This window comes from Harmonia axyridis, chromosome 2 (genome assembly GCF_914767665.1).
Source record: "Harmonia axyridis chromosome 2, icHarAxyr1.1, whole genome shotgun sequence".
Lineage (NCBI taxonomy): Eukaryota > Metazoa > Arthropoda > Insecta > Coleoptera > Coccinellidae > Harmonia > Harmonia axyridis.
This window is the reverse complement of record NC_059502.1, coordinates 18,262,740-18,286,915: the sequence shown is the minus strand read 5'-3', so window position 1 is coordinate 18,286,915 and position 24,176 is coordinate 18,262,740. Positions and strand designations below refer to the sequence as shown.

At 33.9% G+C, this 24,176-nt stretch overlaps 1 protein-coding gene across 4 annotated transcripts in view; it reads left to right on the top strand.

Moving 5' to 3' along the window:
- The window catches only part of LOC123672184 (discoidin domain-containing receptor 2-like), a 354,429-nt gene that overhangs the window by 217,505 nt on the left and 112,748 nt on the right, over window positions 1–24,176 (top strand). For all 4 annotated transcript variants that reach the window (XM_045606195.1, XM_045606192.1, XM_045606193.1 and 1 more), the window contains one exon: window positions 16,679–16,910. In XM_045606195.1, coding sequence (XP_045462151.1) covers window positions 16,679–16,910 — 232 coding nt within the window. The remainder of the gene's footprint in view (window positions 1–16,678; window positions 16,911–24,176) is intronic.

Below are 24,176 nucleotides of genomic sequence, written 5' to 3'. Positions count from 1 at the left end.
ACAAAAACTTTTTCGACAGTATTGTGATTCGTCGACTCAGTTTAGTTTGAGCACTAGCAAAGAGAAAATCCGCTATATTTCACAGTTTTTTCTCGATTAAGGCGAAAATACAAGCCAGGCGGTTGAAAATGTAAATAGTGTTTATGAACAATTATTAGAAAGATGATTATTCAAACTTTACAAACTTTTCCGACAGTTTTGTGATTCGTTGACTCAGTATAGTTTGAGCACTAGCTAAAAGAAAATACGCTATTTTCTACAGTTTTTTTAGATGAAGGCGAAAATGCAAGCCAGGCTGAAAACGTAAATAGTGGTTATGAGCCAATCACGCGCAATTTTGGTTTCGTCGATTCCGTTCCGGTAATTTCGATGTCAAAGATGCGCACTGGTAGGTCAATTGTCAAAAATATCAATAAAGTTTCGATTCCCCAAGATTGTATAAAAAACCCTTTGCAAACATTCGCTTAAGGCTGCTCTCAAAAAGAAGGTCGATGTTTGAGTACCATGTTTGAGTTGATGCAAAAAACCTCGTGGACTGAATTTCCATCTGTGAATTGCTGCTGAACAAGATCAACCATTTTTGAAGCGGTTGGTGACTGGGGATGTGGATCACTTGCGACAACGTCAAGCGAAAACGGTCGTGGTCGAAACGCGGATTTTGCTGTGTGTTCGGTGGTATTGGCAGAGAATTTTCTACGATGAGCTTCTTCTTTACGGCAAAACTGTTAACTCGGAATTGTATTGTCAACAATTGACCGTTTGAAGAAAGCAATTTCCCAGAATTAATATCAATATTCTGAAATAGATTCGAGTGCTCGCTGTTGCAATGAAATATTCATTGGAAAGAAAAACTTTATTCCATTATTGATACAAAGTAAAACCGATGAACCAAACATTGTAATAATGAACATTTCATTGATTCAATGGTAGTTCTTCCTTGATACAATGAAAATAATCAATGAATATGATGGAAGACTTCTCATTGTATTAATGATTCTGAAGAAATTGATGTCTGATTTCATAAAAACAAGGAACTTTCTTGTTGAATGCGCAATAGAATACCTTGTATTAATCTAGATTTCAATCTATTCGAAGATCATTTTTTTTTCAAGGCGTTCACTTTTCAATCGATTTTTATAAATATTACTGTGGTCACTACCTCACTAGAGATTTGAAATATCATTGGAAAATTGCCTAAATCAAATGAGGTTAGTTCAACTACTCTATTGATCATTGATCATACACTGAACCAAAAGTGTTTAGATACACTTAGTCAAAAGTTTTTAGATACACTTTTGGTTCAGTGTATGATGTTATTATTCAATAGTGAAGTTTAACTAATCCCCATTTGAATTAGGCTATTTGAGTAGAATTTTCTTTCAAATTTTCTATAGAATCTATGGTTTGAATTCCGTTTGGGGAAAAAATAGCATGTTTTATTCGCTGAAAAGAACTTTTTGGGGCTCGGTTGAAATTGTGTCGTTATCAAACATTCAGTTTCGTCTCAAAAAATCACACTTTCACTCTTCACTCTAGAACAATATACCATTAAACCTATATGAGGCATGTCGCATGAATATTGTTTGAATTCACAAGCCTATAAAATCCAATTGGGTCAGGAAGTTGAAGCCACAGCTGTTATTCTACATTGGCAGGGGAATATAGACGCTCAACATGGTTGGATTACATTGGATTCCATCAAGAACGTGTCTGCAGACCGTCAATATTAGCTCGAATTTGGTCTTTCACATAAGCAAGTCCCTTCAGACATTTAACTCTTGAAATTAATCAATCATTCTGTCAAAAACCTACTGAATATTCAGATAGTCAATTCACTCATAAAGGAGGATTCAATGGTATTAATTTTCTTAGATCTATCTATGATTGTATCGGACGATATGATGGAATGCTATAACATTGTTTTTCTAATTCTGTGGTTATTCCGTTCATTCTTCCACATCTTGTAGAACAAAATCGTGCGAGAATATATCAGAAACGCATAGTTTTCATGGTTATATTTGATTATCATATGTTGGTACTCCGAACTTTCCGCCACGGCTATATCTGTCAATTCATCAATTCGCCTTGAAGAAATCAGTTCTGCCAACCAACATTTTTCAATGCAAAAATCACTTAATGATATTTATGGAAATATTTCATTAATTTCAATAAAAATGCAATGTATTAGAGAAAATAATGTATAATACTCGTACAGAAGGCTCATTCTACCACTCGTTCATTCAAAAACTCGCCACTTCGTGGCTCGTTTTTGAATTTTGAACTCGTGGAAGAATATCAATACCTTCTGCACTTGTAATATAAATAACTATTTTGAAATATAAGAGGAGGTCAAAAAGACGAGAATTAAATTTTTGCAAATGAACCCTATGGGCACATGTTGAATTATCAACGTTGTCATTTTGGTTTCAAAATCTAACATATTTCAGATACGTTTTTATAATTTTTGATTGTTTCGGTTAGTTCCATACTCACTTGAAGTAGTCAAAATGTAATTTGACGAAACAATTGATGTTTAATCAATAAATATAAGCAGATAAAAAGTGTTGTATATTCGATGTATTTTTCCAACGGTTAGTTTTCTGAACTAAATTGAGTTATTTTGTATATAATATTAATATGTGAATATTGGACATTATTTCAACATTGCGTTGAAACCATTCAATAATCACCTTTCTATAGAATGTAGGATCCAATTATTGTTCCCTGTAAATGATTGCGCTGGTCAACCGGATGCTTGGAGACCTATTAGTTTCTTTTAGTGTCGAGGGCATGACAGTTTCAATTGATTTACAGGGAACGAATTGTTATTGTACATAATGTAAAAAGGATGTGTTATTCTTCGGATTGTCGAAGATGTGTCATGTCGGTTGTAAATCTTAAGAGACTTACTAAGGTTTGGAAAGTTCGAGAACAAGACGGTTGTACCAGATGTGTTACATCTGTTTATCAGGTTCTAGTCCTTCTAGACTATTCGATTTCCAGGAATCCGCGAAGATCTTTGTGGGAGGTACGGCAAAGCTCTTATTGGACTAGGGAATGGTATTTTCCCCTAAGGGTGTGACCAAGACGAAAAGAAGGGAGGTCAATATTCGAGACAGGGTAGTTCCAATCGGCAGAGACACAGTTCAACTTAAGTCGAAGACGGGTCAAGTTCGGGCGGTCAACTTAAGACGTAAGACGAAAAGACGTTTCGCGGACGAGATTAAGACGAGTCGCGAACAAGTTAAAGACGAGACGACCGAAAACTTGAAGTACGACGAAGACGTGATAATCCAAGACGTTTCGAGTAATCAACAAACGAGTAAAAGACGAAATTCAGTACCGTAGTGAGAAACTTGTAATTAAGAAGTAATTAAGATCTTCTCAATACTGAGTTTGTACTGTATAATTGTGGCTTTGTAAATAGATGTAAATAATTCAAAAGAGTTTAATTATTACAAATCCAACAAAGTCACGGAGAAAAAAAGAAAGGCCAGGTAATCGAATCATACCTCTAGACGATCGGTTAACCAAGCCTACATAGAATACGTTAATTTTACGTTTTCTCATAACTATATCATCATGTTTCCATTCAACGTAGATATAAACATGTCATTTATACTCGTTGTCGTTTATTTCGGTGACATACACGTTTGTGTTCAACATTATATCATCGTTCATGTTGAATATATCTTTTAATCGGACTCTCAACCCTTTTTTGACTTAAATGGTTGATAGTGATAATGGAATATCCGTTTTAAATCGATGATGTAACGACGATCTAATCATGTAACTATATCATGTTGTTATATGCGCTACTATCCTTAGTTATTTGTACATGAAGCAACGTTATTTTTCCATTGTTTCAGAAGCTTTCAACAAATTTTCCATTTACTGGGAATCAAAAGTTCAAGTGAAAGAAAATTGGTCAGAAATTATTTCTAAACCATTTAATTTTGATGAACGGTCGAATTTGCAAATAAATTGTTTTTCGGCAACCGTCCGGGAAGTGCTCACTTCCCGGACGCTTCTTCTCTGAGAAAGTAGCATTTCCCGGCCTAGTCCGGAAAGTACGTACTTCCCGGACTAGGCCGGAAAAGAATCATAAAATCTATAGCAACCGAGATAACGGCTGACAGTTCATATGAAATTAGTTGTCAAAAATGTTCATGTTTTTTTATCACAATCGCAATAAAATATGGAAAGCAGCAGCGATAGTGTTATTTTACATGGTTGCCGAAAAAATATTGTACGCAACACGCCCGAAAATGGTTTTTTTGGACTCACAGACTTCCAGGACTCGCTTACGCTCGTCCTGGAATTTCGTCTATTCGTCCAAAAAAACCCTATTTTCCGGACTTGTTACGTAAATTACTATTGTTTTGAAAAACGAGTTTTCCTCAATAGTTCAATAGTTTTTTCGATAATATATTTGGATAGCCCGTGAAAAATCATATATATTGTTCAATAATGAAAGATTGGGTACACAACCATTTCCAACGTTATTTTAACATACATGTGCCCATTGGAAATGACTTCAATTTGATGGAATATGATATGAACTAACTCATTCGAACTCAAAGAATGTCTTATGTCTTGTGTAAAATTTTTATTAACAATTTGATATCGTTTTCAATGACTTGAAATAGAGCTTCACAAATTTCAGATTTATTTAGAATAGCCGCATGATTGATCGACTTATGAATATAAGGGAATTACAGGCTATTTGTGCTCCCACTCCCTGTTGACAGCGTTTACAAATCCCCTGGCAATCTTTCAGCCCGCAACTTAGATTTGATTTATCCGCCTTAAGTAATTTATTATAGCAATTTAAATTCACACCATATTTCATGGAGATGTGATGGGAATGAGAAAATTGGGGTTAATTGAAATGGATGGATAAAATCGAATTATCTTCAGATTGTCTTTGATGTTGAGGAGAGGGATTCTTTAAGCACTGTGCAATATTCAGTAGTTGAATAGTGCATAACTTGGTTACGGTATTAGTTAACGTAGAAATGTCTATCGATTTATTGAGAATTTAATACACTTAGTTGTACAAGTAGATTTACTATTTTCCTCGTACAACAAATTTGTCGAACTGTATACAGGGTGTTAGTGAATAAATCCGACAAACTTCAGGGGGTGATTCTGTATGAAAAAATAATGGCATTTGCTAAAGAATTTTTGTTCACTACAGGTTGAAAGAATTTTCCATGAATTTTGACTATTTATTCATTGTTCTGAAACCAGTCGAAATATTCAAATGAAATTTGGTGCATTCCAAGTGGTAGTTATTGCATATTTATTGATATGCAACTAAAAATTTTATATTCATCATACGGGAAATTATATTTTTCTTGAAGGGAAAAAAGTACAGGGTGTACAAATTTCGATGTTTTAGCACTAAAACTTTTAAACCAAAGGAGATAGACAAAATCTGATACCCCCTACTCGGTCTCTTTTTCTGAGAAACTAACAAGGGTAGTAACCATAGAAATATTGAAATTCTTAAAAAAAAAAAAGGTTTTTAACAATTTTTTTTTATGTTTTATTTCTATTATTTATATTGATACAAATCATACGATATTATATATTATTGAAATCAGGAAAAATTGAGCTTTCAAAAAATGGCACAGAAATCTAGTGTTCCCATTTGAAAAAACATAACTTTGGGTCATAGCTTCGTAATTAAAAACCTTTTTGAGAATATGAGCACGCCTCTGGATTCTTCGTAAAAAAGTGCCTGTGTAATGTTTTAATTACAGAGCTCTATCATCAGTATTAGCAGAGATAAATGTTTTTCGATATCGCCATTTTTCCAATTTTCGCTTATAACTCGAAAACAAAAGAAGGTGGCCAAAAATGAATACTACCCTTGTAAGTTTCTCAGAAAAAGGATCGAGAAGGGGTATCAGATTTTGTCTATCTCCTCTGGTTCAAAAGTTGTAGTGCTAAAACATCGAAATTTGCACACCCTGTACACATTGATGATTTCAAGATGAAAATCACTTCAATGCAAAAAAAAAACATCTTAAGGCGTATTTTTCGTTTCTTTAAGAAATTATCTATGATTATAGATCTTGATATGGTATTATGGAAAAGATGTTTAATTTTTTCTGCATAAAATCGACCTCCTATAGGAAAGTAAGGAATAAGAGATCTTTCTCACGAATTGAACGAGAAATTTGAAAATTATTATTAGCTTGGGATTACCAATATCGTACAATTTTTTTCCTTGAAAAAAAGTTCAAATTACTAGAAAACGGCGTTTTATACGAGAAAATATGAGGAATATTTTTATTTTTCAAAATGGTCGAATATTCATTGATGAATGATCAACTTACATTTAAAAGTTGGGTTCTTCGAATTTCTGCTATTTTTATGAAATGTATTGTTCATAATAAAGAAATTGGAAGATGTGGATGGAATTTTGTGTTCAGAGAACATTCATAACATCAAAGAAGAACTTCATTCCGAAAATCATTTCCTTCGATGAAAACATTTACAAGATATAGCCAAAAATAATTTTTTTTCTTCGATTTTCAACTGCCTGTATTTTTTCAACCAAGTCGAATCGAAAAAATATACAGGGTGAGTCTTTCACTGGTCCATATATTTCAACCGAAGTTTCCTGAGGTAAAAGTGATTTCTTTTACCTCAGGAAACTTCGGTTGAAATATATGGACAAGTGAAAGACTCACCTTGTATATTTTCATTTAGAATTCGATTCGCTCTCACAATTTTCTGAAGATAAAAAAGAGTTTGATATAAATTGATATTATAAATATTATTATTTATTATTCTTTCTGATCCAAATTCATCTTATATGTAGAAGTTTCACTAGTACAGAAAAGACATCGATTTTTTCAATAAACAATACTGAATGCAACTTCTGCTCAGAATTCTGATTCAAAATTTCATCGCATTTATTCAAAATCATTTTTAATGGAATCAAATTGAAGTACTCATATCATACGAGGTGTTTCTGCCAAAAACGTACAGAGAATATTTTCTCTAGAACTCCATTCTTCAATAACTATCCAGACCATATTTTCCTTCAAACGTTAACGTCAACATCCCTAACTCATTTGGCACATTCACTTAACTCGCCTACAAGAGAATGTACTCTGTATTCTAACTGTTTTGTTAACTAATTTGGGAAGAACAATCTGAAACTTTTCATGAAAGGACTGTTTAACTAATCAGAAGGTCAGGAACAAGTCATGTTCATGGAAACGAAGTGAGATTATAGCTTTCAGTAACAAACTTTCAGTTTCAACGCCACCTACATTGGAAGTTTCAGCGACGCTGTCATCACTATAGGGTAAAATCTCCGTGAAATGCAAAAGAGGAGCTTGTCATGGAATTTCTCTGCGTAGTTTTTATATAATGATGTTATTATGGAACTTTCGAGACGAATAGTTTAGTTTGGTTCTTTCTTGTTACTTTATATGAAATATTCTAGTTTGTAACGATCTCTACAAGTATGACATTACTTCGATTATAACTTACCATCGCATCCGCCAATTCGCTTCATATGGACTATTTCTCTTCATTTGTTGATATACAAGGTGGTCCAACGAAAACTCAACACCTCGACTTTCCGATTTTGAAATGGAAATGTGGAGAATCGCCAAGACCCTAATTCGAGAGGGAACAACTTTTCCGTTTTGTTCATCCTCGTAACTTCAACCCCCTAACTGGGGTGAGCACAACCCTTTGATTTTGAATAGGGATGGGGGTGGTGCAATAACTACTTCTGAAGATCGTATCGAGTACTATCTGATCTGAAAATTCTGTTTCAAAATATCCATTGATAATGAAATAACAGCGAATATAGTTAAAGAAGAAATGTGGAATTTATCTCGAGTATATTATTCTTATCTGACACATTAAACTGGTATTCAGTAGTCAAGTACTCTTCCACTATTTTACTCGTTATTTTGTTATCGATTGAAATTCTGAAGCGAAATTGCAGATTCAGATAGAACTCGATAAGATCTTCAAAATGAGGTATCGCAACACCCCTCATTTCTATTTAAAATCAAAGTATAGTACTCAGTATAGTAGTGGATTGCAGTTACGGGGATGCAAAGAGCAGAAGAGTTGTCCTCTGTCGAATCAGAAATTGACGGATCCGAGGATTTTCGACATTTTCATTGGAAAGCCGTAGAATCGAGATTTTAAGTTTTTATGGGACCACACTGTATTATTTCTGTTCGCTAGGTATCACAAAAATGAAATTCAATTGCCTTCATATCCCAAATTAAATGATTACTAGAATTGAAATTTGAAAAAAAATATATTTTAGGAAGCAATTTGAGTAACCTGTGCATCACCCAATTCACGTCATCTTGATTATTTCTATAATCAAAAATAATACTCCAGTTTTGGGTGTAAACTAAAAACTTTCGTTCTATAAAGAAAGCAGAAGTATGAAATTGATTGAGAAATGGTATTTATTCCACAAAAGTTTACTTTCAACTACCTGAGTACATTATGAATAATTCCACCACAGAAGATAAAATTGATAAGAGATTTAAAAAAAAATTAAAACTTAATTCACATTCCACCAAACTTCCATAATTCCGTGAACAATGAAGAATAAAGAATCATAACATATTCACTTTATTACGGTGAACGGAACATTCACTTTGTAAATATACAGCATTGTTCAATTGAAAATAATATCTTCATTCTCGGTAAATGTAGCTGAACTCCAGAAGACGGTGTGAATATAAAGCAATGGAGAATTGAGGTGAACTCTGCATGCAATTACTAGATTTATTCCGGAATATGATTCGGTGTATTTGTATAAATATTTATTATCCAATGCATATTTATTCAACAGTGGAAACCTTGGTTGGGTGAAATTCTACTAGTGGTTCCGTTAATATGTCTGTGTAGAATTTTGTTTTCCTGATAAATTAAAACCTATATCATATATTCGAAGATTCGAACAATAAGGTTCCATCCTCTAGAAAATATTTTATTCTTCAGACGACTATTCCTCCAAAATATAATTTAGTAAAACCAAAATTCTTGTGTAAATACTGTTACGTTTTTCGGTTAACTAAATCGGTACTTTCTACTGACACTAATTTATTTCAGATACACAACTATAAACAATTATATACGGATGATTTATTTCAACTATTACACTAATTTATTTCCACTACTTCTTTGATTTATTTCCATGACTTATATCTAATTGAGTGTACGGCACTGACCGCCGTTTACGTCGCACCGGTCTCCTCTGCGGCTTCGATTGGTTATATATCGCAGGCATCTCTCTCTAGAAGGGTCTTGATCTTTCTATCGAGCTCTCGGTGCGTCCGGTACCTTCTAGAAAGAGGCAGTGGCGTAGGGCAGTAGAGCTTGCTAGCTCGTTACAATACCAAATAACATGCAGGTATCACTCAATATATATGACTCATCAGGATTATCAGATCAGAAAATCTTCAAGTGGAATCTGATGGATAGAATCTGAGGTATCGAAATTTAACGAAATTTTATTTTTATATTCAATGATACAGCTCCAACGAAACTTTTAATGATTTCCTTATATCTTTTCAATGGGTAGGGTAATTCTTTGAATAATCAGTAAATAAAATGTCATATGTTGATAACTATGTAACCATGAATTTTACCTATTAACGAACTCGGCCAAAATCATAGAATATGTTCATGAAACCGGAGCCACTTTCAAGCTCCTTATGACGGCGACTTTCTAGTGAAACGGTCTTCAACAAGGGGAGCCTTTTTGCATGGATTATGAAACTGGCCCTTACTGTCATCGTGAAAATGGTCCTTTGGTATAGTAGAAGAAAATAAAATCAAATAACACCAGAAACGAATATTACTACGAAAGAAATAAATACGTACAGCCGAATAAGTTAATCAGAAACTTTAAAACAATTGACCTATTTTCAAGGCTTTTTAAGGTGGAAACGTACAGTTGAAATCTCGGATTCGTCATGCCTTTGGTTAAATAAATATACCATAACTTCTATCTAGTATAAACATCTTTCTAACTAAAAACCCCATCATTTTCAGAAAACCCATCGTTTTCAGGGCCTTCATTCCGAAGATTAATTGTTTTCCAACGTCGCCGTTCGATACACAACGAAACAAATGATTGTTATTAGTTTTTCGGCTGAATGAAAATCGGCCAAATTTTCATTCCGTCCTTCTCGACGGTGCAAAACGTTTCAGAAGTGCCCTAACTAATAATTCACAACGAGTATAACATCACAAATGGGTGCCACATTCTTCCAGTATCCAAACTAATCCATCACTCTCGTGGAGGGTGCTCCGGGGCATTTCTTTTCGTCAATACAGGGAATATTGAATGCGAAGCGATGGCATGAATATAAATTCACCACTTCCCTATCTTTGCAGTCAAGTGAGTTGAATTTTAGACGAGAATTATATGAAAGGATGCTGTTCGATATACAAAAATACTCGGAATTCTCTGGGAAAATGATACGGCTCGATAGAATGGAATTGTGAAGAGGACCGTTCCATATTTCCAATAATTGCCATTATTGGCCTCTTCAAATCTGCATGTTATTGTGAGGCGGCGGAATTTCAAACGGTGAATCAACGTGGTGAAATTTTTTTTGTGATCTTTCGAAGGACTTCTTATTCACGGTATGATCTCCTAATACACAAAGGGAGATGAAACGATCGTAAATATTGGATTTGATATAATTGTTTTTTTTTCTTAATTTTTTGAAATTTTTCAAATGTAATTTCGGCATTTTTTTTCCTTATTTTTTTTCAATATTCACATAAAACTATTTCAATTCTCTAAATTTCAAGAGTAAGATAGTTTTGAATATAAATTTACCACTTCCCTATCTTTGCAGTCAAGTGAGTTGAATTTTAGACGAGAATTATATGAAAGGATGCTGTTCGATATACCAAAATACTCGGAATTCTCCGGGAAAATCATACGGCTCGATAGAATGGAATTGTGAAGAAGACCGTTCCATATTTCCAATAATTGCCATTATTGGCCTCTTCAAATCTGCATGTTATTGTGGGGCGGCGGAATTTCAAACGGTGAATCAACGTGGTGAAATTTTTTTTTGTGATCTACCGAAGGACTTCTTATTCACGGTATGATCTCGTAATACACAGAGGGAGATGAAACGATCGTACCTATTGAATTTGATATAATTGTTTTTTTTTTCTAATTTTTTGAAATTTTTCAAATGAAATTTCGGCATTTTTTTTAAATATTTTTATTCAGTATTCGCATAAAACTATGTCAATTCTTCAAATAGCAAGAGTAAGATAGTTTTGAATTTAAATTCACCACTTCCCTATCTTTGCAGTCAAGTGAGTTGAATTTTAGACGAGAATTATATGAAAGGATGCTGGTTCGATATACAAAAATACTCGGAATTCTCCGGGAAAATCATACGGCTCGATAGAATGGAATTGTGAAGAGGACCGCTCCATATTTCCAATAATTGCCATTATTGGCCTCTTCAAATCTGCATGTTATTGTGGGGCGGCGGAATTTCAAACGGTGAATCAACGTGGTGAAATTTTTTTTTTGTGATCTTTCGAAGGACTTCTTATTCACGCTATGATCTCGAAATACACAAAGGGAGATGAAACGATCGTACCTATTGGATTCGATATAATTGTTTTTTTTTTCTAATTTTTTGAAATTTTTTAAATGAAATTTCGGCATTTTTTCCTTAATATTTTTCTTCAATATTCACATAAAACTATGTCAATTCTTTGAATATCAAGAGTAAGATAGTTTCGAATATAAACTCACCACTTCCCTATCTTTGCAGTCAAGTGAGTTGAATTTTAGACGAGAATTATATGAAAGGATGCTGTTCGATATACAAAAATACTCGGAATTCTCTGGGAAAATGATACGGCTCGATAGAATGGAATTGTGAAGAGGACCGTTCCATATTTCCAATAATTGCCATTATTGGCCTCTTCAAATCTGCATGTTATTGTGGGGCGGCAGAATTTCAAACGGTGAATCAACGTGGTGAAATTTTTTTTTGTGATCTTTCGAAGGACTTCTTATTCACGGTATGATCACGATATACACAAAGGGAGATGAAATGATTGTACCGATCCGATCCGATATAATCGTTATTTTTTCGAATCTGACGAAATTCTTCAAATGAAATTTCGGCATTTTTTTTTAAAAAATTTTTTTTTTATACTAGCATAAAACTATGTCAATTTTTCAAATATCAAAAGTAGAATAGTTTTGAATATAAATTCACCACTTCCCTATCTTTGCAGTCAAGTGAGTTGAATTTTAGACGAGAATTATATGAAAGGATGCTGTTCGATATACAAAAATACTCGGAATTCTCCGGGAAAATCATACGGCTCGATAGAATGGAATTGTGAAGATGACCGTTCCATATTTCCAATAATTGCCATTATTGGCCTCTTCAAATCTGCATGTTATTGTGGGGCGGCAGAATTTCAAACGGTGAATCAACGTGGTGAAATTTTTTTTTGTGATCTTTCGAAGGACTTCTTATTCACGGTATGATCTCGTAATACACAAAGGGAGATGAAACGATCGTCCTATTGGATTTGATATAATTGTTTTTTTTTCTAATTTTTTGAAATTTTTTAAATGAAATTTCGGCATTTTTTTCTTAATATTTTTCTTCAATATTCACATAAAACTATGTCAATTCTTTGAATATCAAGAGTAAGATAGTTTCGAATATAAATTCACCACTTCCCTATCTTAGCAGTCAAGTGAGTTGAATTTTAGACGAGAATTATATGAAAGGATGCTGTTCGATATACAAAAATACTCGGAATTCTCCGGGAAAATCATACGGCTCGATAGAATGGAATTGTGGAGAGGACCGTTCCATATTTCCAATAATTGCCATTATTGGCCTCTTCAAATCTGCATGTTATTGTGGGGCGGCAGAATTTCAAACGGTGAATCAACGTGGTGAAATTTTTTGTTGTGATCTTTCAAAGGACTTTTTATTCACGGTATGATCTCGTAATACACAAAGGGAGATGAAACGATCGTACCAATTGGATTTGATATAATTTTTTTTTAATTTTTTGAAAATTTTCAAATGAAATTTCGGCATTTTTTTTTTCAAAATTAGTTTTTTTTAATACTCGCATAAAACTATTGAATTTTAGACGAGAATTATATGAAAGGATGCTGTTCGATATACAAAAATACTCGGAATTCTCTGGGAAAATCATACGGCTCGATAGAATGGAATTGTGAAGAGGACCGATCCATATTTCCAATAATTAACATTATTGGCCTCTTCAAATCTGCATGTTATTGTGTGGCGGCAGAATTTCAAACGGTGAATCAACGTGGTGAAATTTTTTTTTGTGATCTTTCGAAGGACTTCTTATTCACGGTATGATCTCGTAATACACAAAGGGAGATGAAACGATCGTACCTATTGGATTTGATATAATTGTTTTTTTTCTAATTTTCGAAATTTTTCAAATGGAATTTCGGCATTTTTTTTGAAATAATATTTTTTTTCAATATTCACATAAAACTATTTCAATTCTTCAAATATCAAGAGTAAGATAGTCTTGAATATAAATTCACCACTTCCCTATCTTTGCAGTCAAGTTAGTTGAATTTTAGACGAGAATTATATGAAAGGATGCTGTTCGATATACAAAAATACTCGGAATTCTCTGGGAAAATCATACAGCTCGATAGAATGGAATTGTGAAGAGGACCGCTCGATATTTCTAATAATTGCCATTATTGGCCTCTTCAAATCTGCATGTTATTGTGGGGCAGCGGAATTTCAAACGGTGAATCATCGTGTTGATTTTTTTTTTGTTTTTGTGATCTTTCGAAGGACTTTTTATTCACGGCATGATCTCGAAATTAACAAAGGGAGATGAAGCAATCGTACCGAGCTGATTTGATATAATCGTTTTTCTTAATTTAATGAAATTTTTGAAATGAAATTTCGATATTTTTTTCATGAATATTTTTTTTCAATACTCACATAAAATGTGTCAAATTTGTAAATATCAAGAGTAGGAGAATTTTGATTATAAATTCACCACTTCCTTAGTGTTCCTTAGTGTTAGTCCAGTGATTTGAATTTTAGACGAAAATTATATGAAAGGATGCTGTTCGATATACAAAAATACTCGGAATTCTCTGGGAAAATCATAAGACCCATAGAAAGAAATTGTGAAGTGAAAGTTTTGTTCCGATTTTGAAGTCGACTATTTGTTTCACTATTTCATTCAGGCTAAGTTACAAGAAACATCAACGGTGAGGTAGTTTTACTTTAGGAAACTGTCTTTCTTTTACAACATTTAGTTTAAACAAACATATATAATTTGAAGTATTTTCGTGGAATTCTTATTAATGTAGTAGTTGACAATAAATTTCCAAATAATTGTTAACTATCAATCCTACTCAGTGCCTTTTTTTAAAAAATCTGAAGAAGAAAATGTTAATTCATTTCGCTTCAAAGTTGAAAGATAAGGGAAGCATCGAATTAAAAAAAAAACTCTGTAATCCTTTACCAACTGTCCTCCTTCAGAAACATAAAGTGGAGATTCCTACAAAAAATTAACATCGCCGCAGATTGCCATTTACATGCTACCCGAAATATAATAATTCCCAGCAAAGTTTCCTTTCTCGCATTTCATGCTTCATTATACGTCTCATTTTCCCATTTAATTTACCAAAACTCATGAAACCCTTCAGAGCATCCCTTTCGGTGACTCCGGAGGTTGTATACCGACTTCAAAGTAGACTTATGTTTTTATCCTTTGTTTCAGGCTACGTAACAACAAAAACGGCGGTGCCTGGTGTCCCAGGAATATAATTTCCAGGGAGACCAAGGAATACCTCGAGATCGATCTGGAAAAATAGCATTTAATAACGAAAACCAACCTTTCCGCATGCATATGCGTGCGGAAAGTGAATAGCAAGAGTTTTTTCCGCACGCAGATTTAAAGAGTCGCATCAATCATAAAATTTCGGCATGTCTTTATGCGCCAATCATAAAATTCAAACGTTTCTCCATGCGGCTGAGCGCATAAAATAGTAATTTACGTAACAAGTCCGGAAAATAGGGTTTTTTTGGACGAATAGACAAAATTCCAGGACGAGCGTAAGCGAGTCCTGGAAGTCTGTGAGTCCAAGAAAACCATTTTCGGGCGTGTTGCGTACAATATTTCTTCGGCAACCATGTAAAATAACACATACTATCAACGAAGGCCATTTTGATTTGAATCAAGTCCATTACTTGAATAATTGAAATTTGTGCAGTTGTAGGAAAAGTATATTATGCAACATGCGGAGAAAGTCCTTTTCTCGCTCGTGTGTTTGCGGCACTCGCCTTTCAGGCTTGTGCCACAAACGTCCACACTCGCGAGAAAAGTTGGACTTTCCCCACTTGTTGCACAATATACTATTCTTGAAACGTCAGTCAGTTTCCAGACGAAAACTCTGCGTGAAAGTGTTTCATTTGAGCGAGTAGGAAAAATCTTGTTCCTAACTCATGTGGAAAGTGCCTTTTCCGCATTTGACAGCTCGACCAAATGCAGTCTCTTGCGGAAAAGTATCACTTTCCACACTTGTTAGGAAAGTAACTATAAAATGAAGAAAATTGAATTTTGGAAACTGCGTATAACACTTACGGGTTTTATATAACTGCAAAAATACTGAGATGATATTTCTATGACCGGCTAATAATAAGCCAGTAATCAATGAGGATTAGATCTGGATGAAAAATGGCTGTCAAGCAGATGGAAGCGCAATGGACTAGTTTTCATTTTTTTTGTTAAGGATTAATTCTAAATATTTAAGTAAAATGAAACAAAAATGTGGAAGAATCATTGAAATATCTCTAGAAATGAAAAAGTTATGGGACTTTGAAGTTGCGCTTGGAAGAAAAATTTCATAGTACGTGTAAGTGCCGTGGCGTCACACACTAGACGACTGGTATTCGCAAAGTGCTTACGAATTCATTGGTGTACAATCACTTGTGCCGTTCGTGTCGTGTTTTGTTCGTTACACGATGGCTGAAATAACTTACTATATACATACATATAAATTACTTTTGTCTCTTTTTACTTTTTACTCCTCACATAAATATGTTTTGCCATTGATAGACTTCAACAACCAGTACTCAACTACAAACTGTTTATGAAACGTTTTTTAAATCATCGTTATAAGTTGAACCATGATGAAGCAAACTCAGAAGTAGATACTTACTTGAAAAGTTTAACTCCTTTTATTTTTGCACTGACATAAGATGGATTTGAAGAAAAAAACTCCATCACTGTGAATATATCTATTTTAGGCAAATTGTCACTTTGTCCGAAGCCTTCTTCCATTATGGTGACATAAAAACAAAACTCGAGTTAAAACTACACTGTACAACTACAAACGGCGCGAGTATTTAAACATAATTTATGGTGTAGCGATCTCAGGCAAGAGCCGTGACGTCACTGACCAAAGACGTTCCGCGCTAAAATACGTAAATTTGAATAATCTATTTCTCAGTCATTTATTGATGGATTTTCAGAATATTTTCAACATCACCAAACTAATCCATTCCCTTCAGAGCGCCTCTTTTTGAGACTCCCGAGGTTGTTTACCGACTTCAAAGTGAACTTATGTTTTTATCCTTTGTTTCAGGCTACGTAACAACAAAAACGGCGGTGCCTGGTGTCCCAGGAATATAATTTCCAGGGAGGCCAAGGAATACCTCGAGATCGATCTGGAAAAATTGCATGTAATAACGGAAACCAGGACTCAGGGCAGATACGGCAACGGGCAGGGGAGAGAGTATGCCGAAGAGTACATGGTGGATTATTGGAGGCCCGGATTAGTCGAATGGAAGCGGTGGAAAAACAGATCGGGAAGAGAGGTAAGATTGGTTTTATTCTCGGATTGAATTGAACCGAAATTGTGAATAATAAGGGCACGAATTTAATTCGAATATGGGAGAAGGGGGGGGCCGTGTTGACGTAACATTTGAATAAAAGGAAGAGGCCGATATTGGCCCGGGTTTGTTACGTAAGAGGAAAAACAACGTTTCGGGATAAACATATTTTTATCAGTGCGAATGAAAATTTTATGAATGTTTGTGAATACGAATTCTGTGGATTATTTGAATTTTGGATCTGGAGGTGTTATGAAGAGGTTCATTTGAATGAAAAGAAGCGATATTATAATTTAGTGGATTTGTTACCTAAGAGGGACCTTATAAAGGGAGATTCAGCGCGATGGCCTATTAGACGTTTATGGAAAACTCATCATAATTTGTGCTAAAAATTTGCATATTTGGGTTTGAGAAAATGATTTTTCTGCCAGAAATATTTTCAAACCTTTTTAACTTCTGGTTAAACCTGAAACAAACTAATTCTTTCTTATTTCGAATGGCACACCTAGTATATTATCGCATCTTCAGATAGCTTAATTAATGACAAATTCAGCAATATGACTTAACTTGCGTATAAACTCAACGGTTTATGCATTAATGAGATTCTTATAAAAACAATGATTGCGACGAGGACTTACATTTTGTTGTATATTTCTGCAGACAAATTTTTTTATTATTTTCGATTCTGCCAACACCTAGTATTATGAGACTGTTTGTGGTTTGGACCAAAAATGTACAGGGTGTTTATGAGAAGGTCATGAACTTGAAGAACTCAAATTCATCAAATCTCAAGATTTTCAAATTACAACCCATATTTTTTATTCTATTAGTCAATTCTTTTTATAAATAGAGGGCGTTACTTGAGCTAACCCTAAACCTAAAATGGAAACTTCAAAAGCTATCGAGGAAAAACTTGAAATAAGGAAGAACCACAATTTCTAACTAAGTGGAGAAGTGCGTGATTCCGGAAAACTCAGAAAGAAACTAAAATTCAATGTTTGTATAACTGAAATTGACATTTCTTGAATTGATATCAATTGTTCGTTGGAATTGTTGAGAATCCATAAATCAATAAAATTTTCAATTACGAATAATTTATTACAATTCATGAAATCCAAATTTAATTATCGAAACATCGACTAGTTTTTTCTATGTTTTCTGGGAGTCACAGACTACTTCACTGAGGTAGGAATTGCTGTTCTGCTTTATTTCATGTTTTTCCTCAATAACGCTCAAAGTTTTCATTTTAAGTATTTTTCATACGTAGAATTGACTGAAAAATATAGGTTTTAATTTGAAAATTTTGAAATTTGATAAATTTAAGTTGTTTAGGTTTTCTCGAAAAAACGGTTTCTGCAGAAATATTCAACAAAATGTGAGTCCTCGACGTCACCATTTTTTCCATAAGAACTCATGAACCCTTCAGTTTATATCACAGTTATAGTATATTGCTGAAATTGTCATTATAGTATATTGTGCAACAAGTGGGGAAAGTCCAAATTTTCTCGCTTGTGTGGAAGTTTGTGGCACGAGCCTGAAAGGCGAGTGCCGCAAACACACGAGCGAGAAAAGGACTTTCTCTACATGTTGCACTCTATATTTTTCCTATAACTGCACAAATTCAATAATTCAAGTAATGGACTTGATTCAAATCAAAATGGCCTTCGTAGACAGTATGTGCTAATTTATTGCGTTTCCATAGAAACCACTCAAAAGCCCAATTTCATTGGTCTACCAAGCGAGGTGTGGACAAAGTGCCGTGAGAAATAATATTTCCCACAGTATGAGCAATACAAAGTTTTGAAATTGAGTGAGCTATGAAGAATGCGCTACTTTTCATAGCAGTTTTAGGAAAAATTAGTTATGTTATGATGTAATAATGAACTGGGGTTGCCATTTGAAATAAAAAGTAGTAGGGTGCTTCCGTTTCAATCGGAAGTTCTAGACGTCAGGAAATATTTCAGGGAGAAATATCATCATTTCAAACCCCAATATGCAAATTGCACACAATTATGATATGTTTTCCATAATCATGTAATAGACCGTTTATGGTGAATCACCCTGTATGTCGAACTAGTGAATTTCATTTATTTTGAATGCCTTTTTTCCTCATCGTGAATGGGACTACTAAGAAACAACCATTTTTGGAACAAATTCTGTTCAATAAGTGAATTTTTCATTGCAACTATTCCATTTTGACGTTTATCAGTATCGTTTATTTAAAGTTTTTCGATTTCACACTGGACTTCTACACACCGGCAAAATTTGGGCAACGGATAAAATCTCGATGAAGTTTGTTGTTTATTTTCTTTTGAACCCTTCCGCCGATTTTAGCAATTATAAACGAAGATCTTATTGAGAAATTCTTGGCTGGAGTTCAAAACATTGCTTCCGTCTCTTTGGCTATCAACTATCCAACTATGGCTTCTGCTCCACACAGCCTTGCCAATGGATTCAAGAACCTACTTGCCATTGCTGCTGCTACGGACGTTGAATTCAAGGAAGCTGAAACAATCAAGGAATACCTCAAGGATCCCAGCAAGTTTGCATCTGCTGCTGCTCCCGCTGCATCTGCCGACCCTGTTGCAGCTGCTCCAGAGGCAAAGAAAGAAGAGAAAAAGGAGGAATCCGAAAGTGAAGACGAAGATATGGGCTTCGGTCTTTTTGATTTTGATTTTGATGATATCTATTCTTTAATTATTGCTTGATTCCTCGGGAATATAACTGTTCAAATTCAGTTGTCGGTTTTTTTTTGTTATTCACAGGGATGAGTAAAATAGTGAAAAGTAAACTTTTGTTAAGAACATGTATCGAGGAATCAAACTACAATCCAAAAAGAATAATTGCTGAAACCAGGCAAAGAAAATGAACTACAAGTGTATAATATTTCACTAAAGTTGTACTCTTCACTCTACGATGTTGTCAGTTCTTCTTGTCAGAATTCCATAAAAAAATATGAACTTGATTTGATACTTCCAATGACCTATATCAATCCTTGACTAGAAGAAGACAATTTCACAATGGATATCAGGGTGTGTAGGGCTATGAAGTATATTGAAATGATTTTAGTTATTTAATTTCTTAATTTGAAAACAATTGAATTTTCAACGTCTTATAAACTTAATTATAATTACAGATTCTTGATGTTAATCTATTTGTTGAAGCTTCATCGTAAATCAAAATATTCGAAATTCAACCAAACTATATTGAACAAATTACATACAGTTGGTTTATGAATCGAATATGCTAATTTCATAAACCTTCTTTCATCAGTTTTACACTTGATTGCTATCTTCTCGTAAAGGTAAAAATTATCATTAAGAGCCCAGAATTCTAATAGGTTGATGTCTACGGTATGAGGGCGATAATACAAAAACCAAAATTCATAAGGTAACCCTTTGTTAGCCGAATGGAATTCCATTGATGGGGGATGTGCTTATGAACGTGGCGTTGTTTAAATGGAATTCCATTGAAGGCACAACTCACGGCTGTAGAGCAGTTCACAAAACCGTGAAGCATTCATTTGATGCTAGCTGCGGTATGAGGGTGGAAAGAAATTTCCATACATTCTCATTCTGCCGCTTGTATAGGGTTGAGAATTTCAGCGAGCTTATTTCGGTTACAAAATCCGCTTCAAAGGTATATGGGAATCTCTGATTAGAGTAGCAGAGTTCAACTTTTATTTCTCTATAAACAAACGAGTCACACGGTCGCGAAAAAAACTGTTTCTCCTTTTATGGAATCGAATAAATGTGAACGGAATAATGGCATATTTTTTTTGAGTTTCCATGGAAACTATAAGTGCGACTACCTCCACTAAACCCGAAATGGCGCAGAATTCTTAGCGTTATTAAGTCAATATCATTTTCAGATTGTTTCAATTGGAATTTCACATCATCTATTGTTATTTTTGGTAGTGAAGACTCCTCAAGTCAACAAATTTGTGATGGTTCAATGTAATATCGAATTCTTGGAGCTCTCTCATTGGTTTCGTCTGTCATCAATATAATTGAATAAACCATGAATTAAATTTCCTGTCAGTAAATTATCAATCATTTCACTTTATGATTTTTTTTGTCTTAACAAAACTAAGCTTCAACATAATTTATTGTCATTTCAATCGAGTTCATTTTATACAATGATACTGAAAAAATTATCTTCACCTGAAGAAATAACTGCAATCCCAGAACTAAAGTAATATAAAATTTCTTTTGAGACAAATTGTACTTTCTGTCCGCAATTAGAATAATAAAAACCTAATTTTTCTAATGAAGACATATGCCATCAACACAGGTGATCCCGAATAACAACAGAAATAAGTATTATTTTCGTTTTTTCTGGAATGATAAACATCATTCAAAAATACTGATTATAGTTCTTGAGCGGAGCTGCAATAATATGCTAGCAAATAATGAATTCAAACAAAGAATTTGATAAGATTTTGCATTGCAAATAGAATTTCTTGTGATGTTAACTACTATGAAAATGTTGAAAAATTCGTCCAGGAAAAAATCTCCGTGAAATTTTAACTCATAGAATTAGTCTGTATCAGTGATGCTAACACGAATTGTATGTAAAATACAACAATATACAGGGTTAGAACTATTTAGAGGGCCACTACAGGGATATCGAAAACCGTTAAAAAGACAAGGTGGCTTAAATTACAAAAAAGTTGCGTTAGTTAGGGTTGAGTCTGTTGGTGTGGACAGATCCGAAATATCTCCAATAGTTCCCGAGATTTTTCGAAAAAACTGAAAATCGAGATTTTCTTTTTTTCTGTATAACTCATTGGTTTTTATGGATAACTTCACAAAATTTGGTTTATAGCCATTATCCAATATAGATAAACTAATGGTGTCTTCAGATTAGTTCTGTTTTCCATTGTTTCAGAGACGCGATAGTCAATTGATGATTTCACATAACAACTCTTCAAATTTGTGGAGCTAGAGTCGATATTTTTGTAGAGTGTGATACATTGTTGAAATCGTATTTTTTTCTTTATCACCTCATAAGAACCAATATGGCGTCCATGAGAAAGAAAATTGACTATCGCTTCTCTAAAACAATGGCAAACAGAAAAAATTGACGACATCATTAAAATCTCTATATTGGTTAATGATTACAAACCGAATTTCGTGGAGTTATCTCTAGACACAAATGAGTTGTTATACAGAAAAAAAAAATCTCGATTATCAGTTTTTTCGAGATATCTCGAAAACCATTGGAGATACTTTGTATATATGTATATATATATACTTTGTATATATGGGAAATCAATAAAATATTGTTATTGTTATTGATATTTTCGATTTGTTAAAACCAACATTAATCCCTAAATAACGCAACTTTTTTGTAATCTAACGTAACTGTATCTCTAACGGTTTTCTATATTCCTGTAGTGCCCCTCTAAATAGTTCTAACCCTATATATCTGAACGACCACTGTATTCTCCTTATATGGATTCGACTAATTTTTTCTTGTTCTAGTCAAATAATCGTTTTCAATCAATAGAACATTCTTATTGATATTCAAGTCTATTCCCACAAATACGATTAAAATACCATTTGGTGATTGGATTGGATTATTTGATAGGGCGGGAGTATCATTTTAGAACCTTTTGAAGTCAGTAAAATAATTTGATTCGATTTATTGGCGAAACTATGATCTTTATTATTTTCAATAATAATTCCGGAAATCGTATTTGCGTTTAGAAATATTAGAATCAACGATTCATACCGAAAACCAAGACACAATTTCTTCAGTATCAGATAAGAATAGAGGCTGTTTTGAAGAATTGCAGACGCACATATATATTCGAAAAAAAGTTGTTTAAAATGGTTTAAACTGAATGTTATGACTAGTTAAGATAATGGGCAGTATCTGAATTGTTAGATCGATGACGTCTCAGTGTTGAAATCCAAAGTATTCACCCTCAAATCACAGTAATCACTCTCTAGAAACAATCCTCCAGATGATAATACAAAAGGGATTTCTCAACTTCTGACGGTAATAGATTCCACCCTCAAAGCTAACAATTCAAGGGAATTCAGCAGGATTCCAGAATGGAACACAATTACCAGGTTACAACTTAGAAAACGATGAGTCATAACTGTTTCTAGCCAAGCATAGTTTCAATATTATTTCACCTTTCAGGACCTCAACAGATGTACCCTTCTTCATTCTTGGGAAATTCTCGACGAGTTCAGGAGGATTATTCGTTCAAATTAGCCTCTCGAAGTTATCTTTGAGCCAGCAATTGAAAGGAGTATTACTTGAATTTGATTCGAATTCAGTCTTCAGTCCATTATATAATTTCGGAAGTTCTCGCCTGTACAAATCTTGCAGTCTTCGCTTTCAGTTTTCCGAAGGAAAAGATAAATACATTCGAATTCATTTTCTTAAATGATAATACACTTAGTAGATGTTCCAATGTTTTATATACCGATAGTCCTAGTTTTCTGTGAGAGTTCTCAGAAGTCTAGAGCTTTTGTACCAGTTAGTAAAACCGGTTGTGTTCATTGTAATCTTTTTCACTGTGTCTCATCGTCACAGGAACATCTCTTTTAACTTTCAATATTTCAAATAACAAATGGTTGGACAGTTTTTCGTAATCTGAAATCCCTTTGTTGCGACCTCCTGCCTACCCATTGGACCAACAGCAACTGAGAATCTCACATTATTACCGGTAGCTCAGTTGGTAGAGCACTAGACTTGAGATTCGGAGGTTGCGGGGTCCCGCACGAGGAGGTAATTTTTCCGGAATCGTAAAATTGTATGCATACTAAGATGTTAATTAGTTCACAGACGTTATAAAACCACTATTTCGAATGAAATTATTATTCCATATTTTGATATTTATTTTTTATTTATCAGACATTTCAATTTATTCATCAGTTACTAGAATGTTTATGAAATAGTCCTATGAGGTTTATGGAGGGAAATAATTATTTTATAGAATGTGCCAATTTTGGGTTTATATCTGTTGTATAACAGATTGTGAATACTTCAGAGATCAGGAACAGTTGATCAACTTTCGGTTGAAAACGTTCCCTCAACTATAATTAGATATAAAATTGCTTTTAGGGTGAGTACTACCACTAGAAGCGAAGGAAGTCGAAGCATGGAGCTACAATCATCGAAGCATTTTTTCTTCTAAATATTCTGTTTATTATTAGTATATCTAAAGAAAAGTTGCAGAATGGGCTCCTATTCCAAAACGAATGCGAAATTCGAAAACGAGTGACGAAGAAG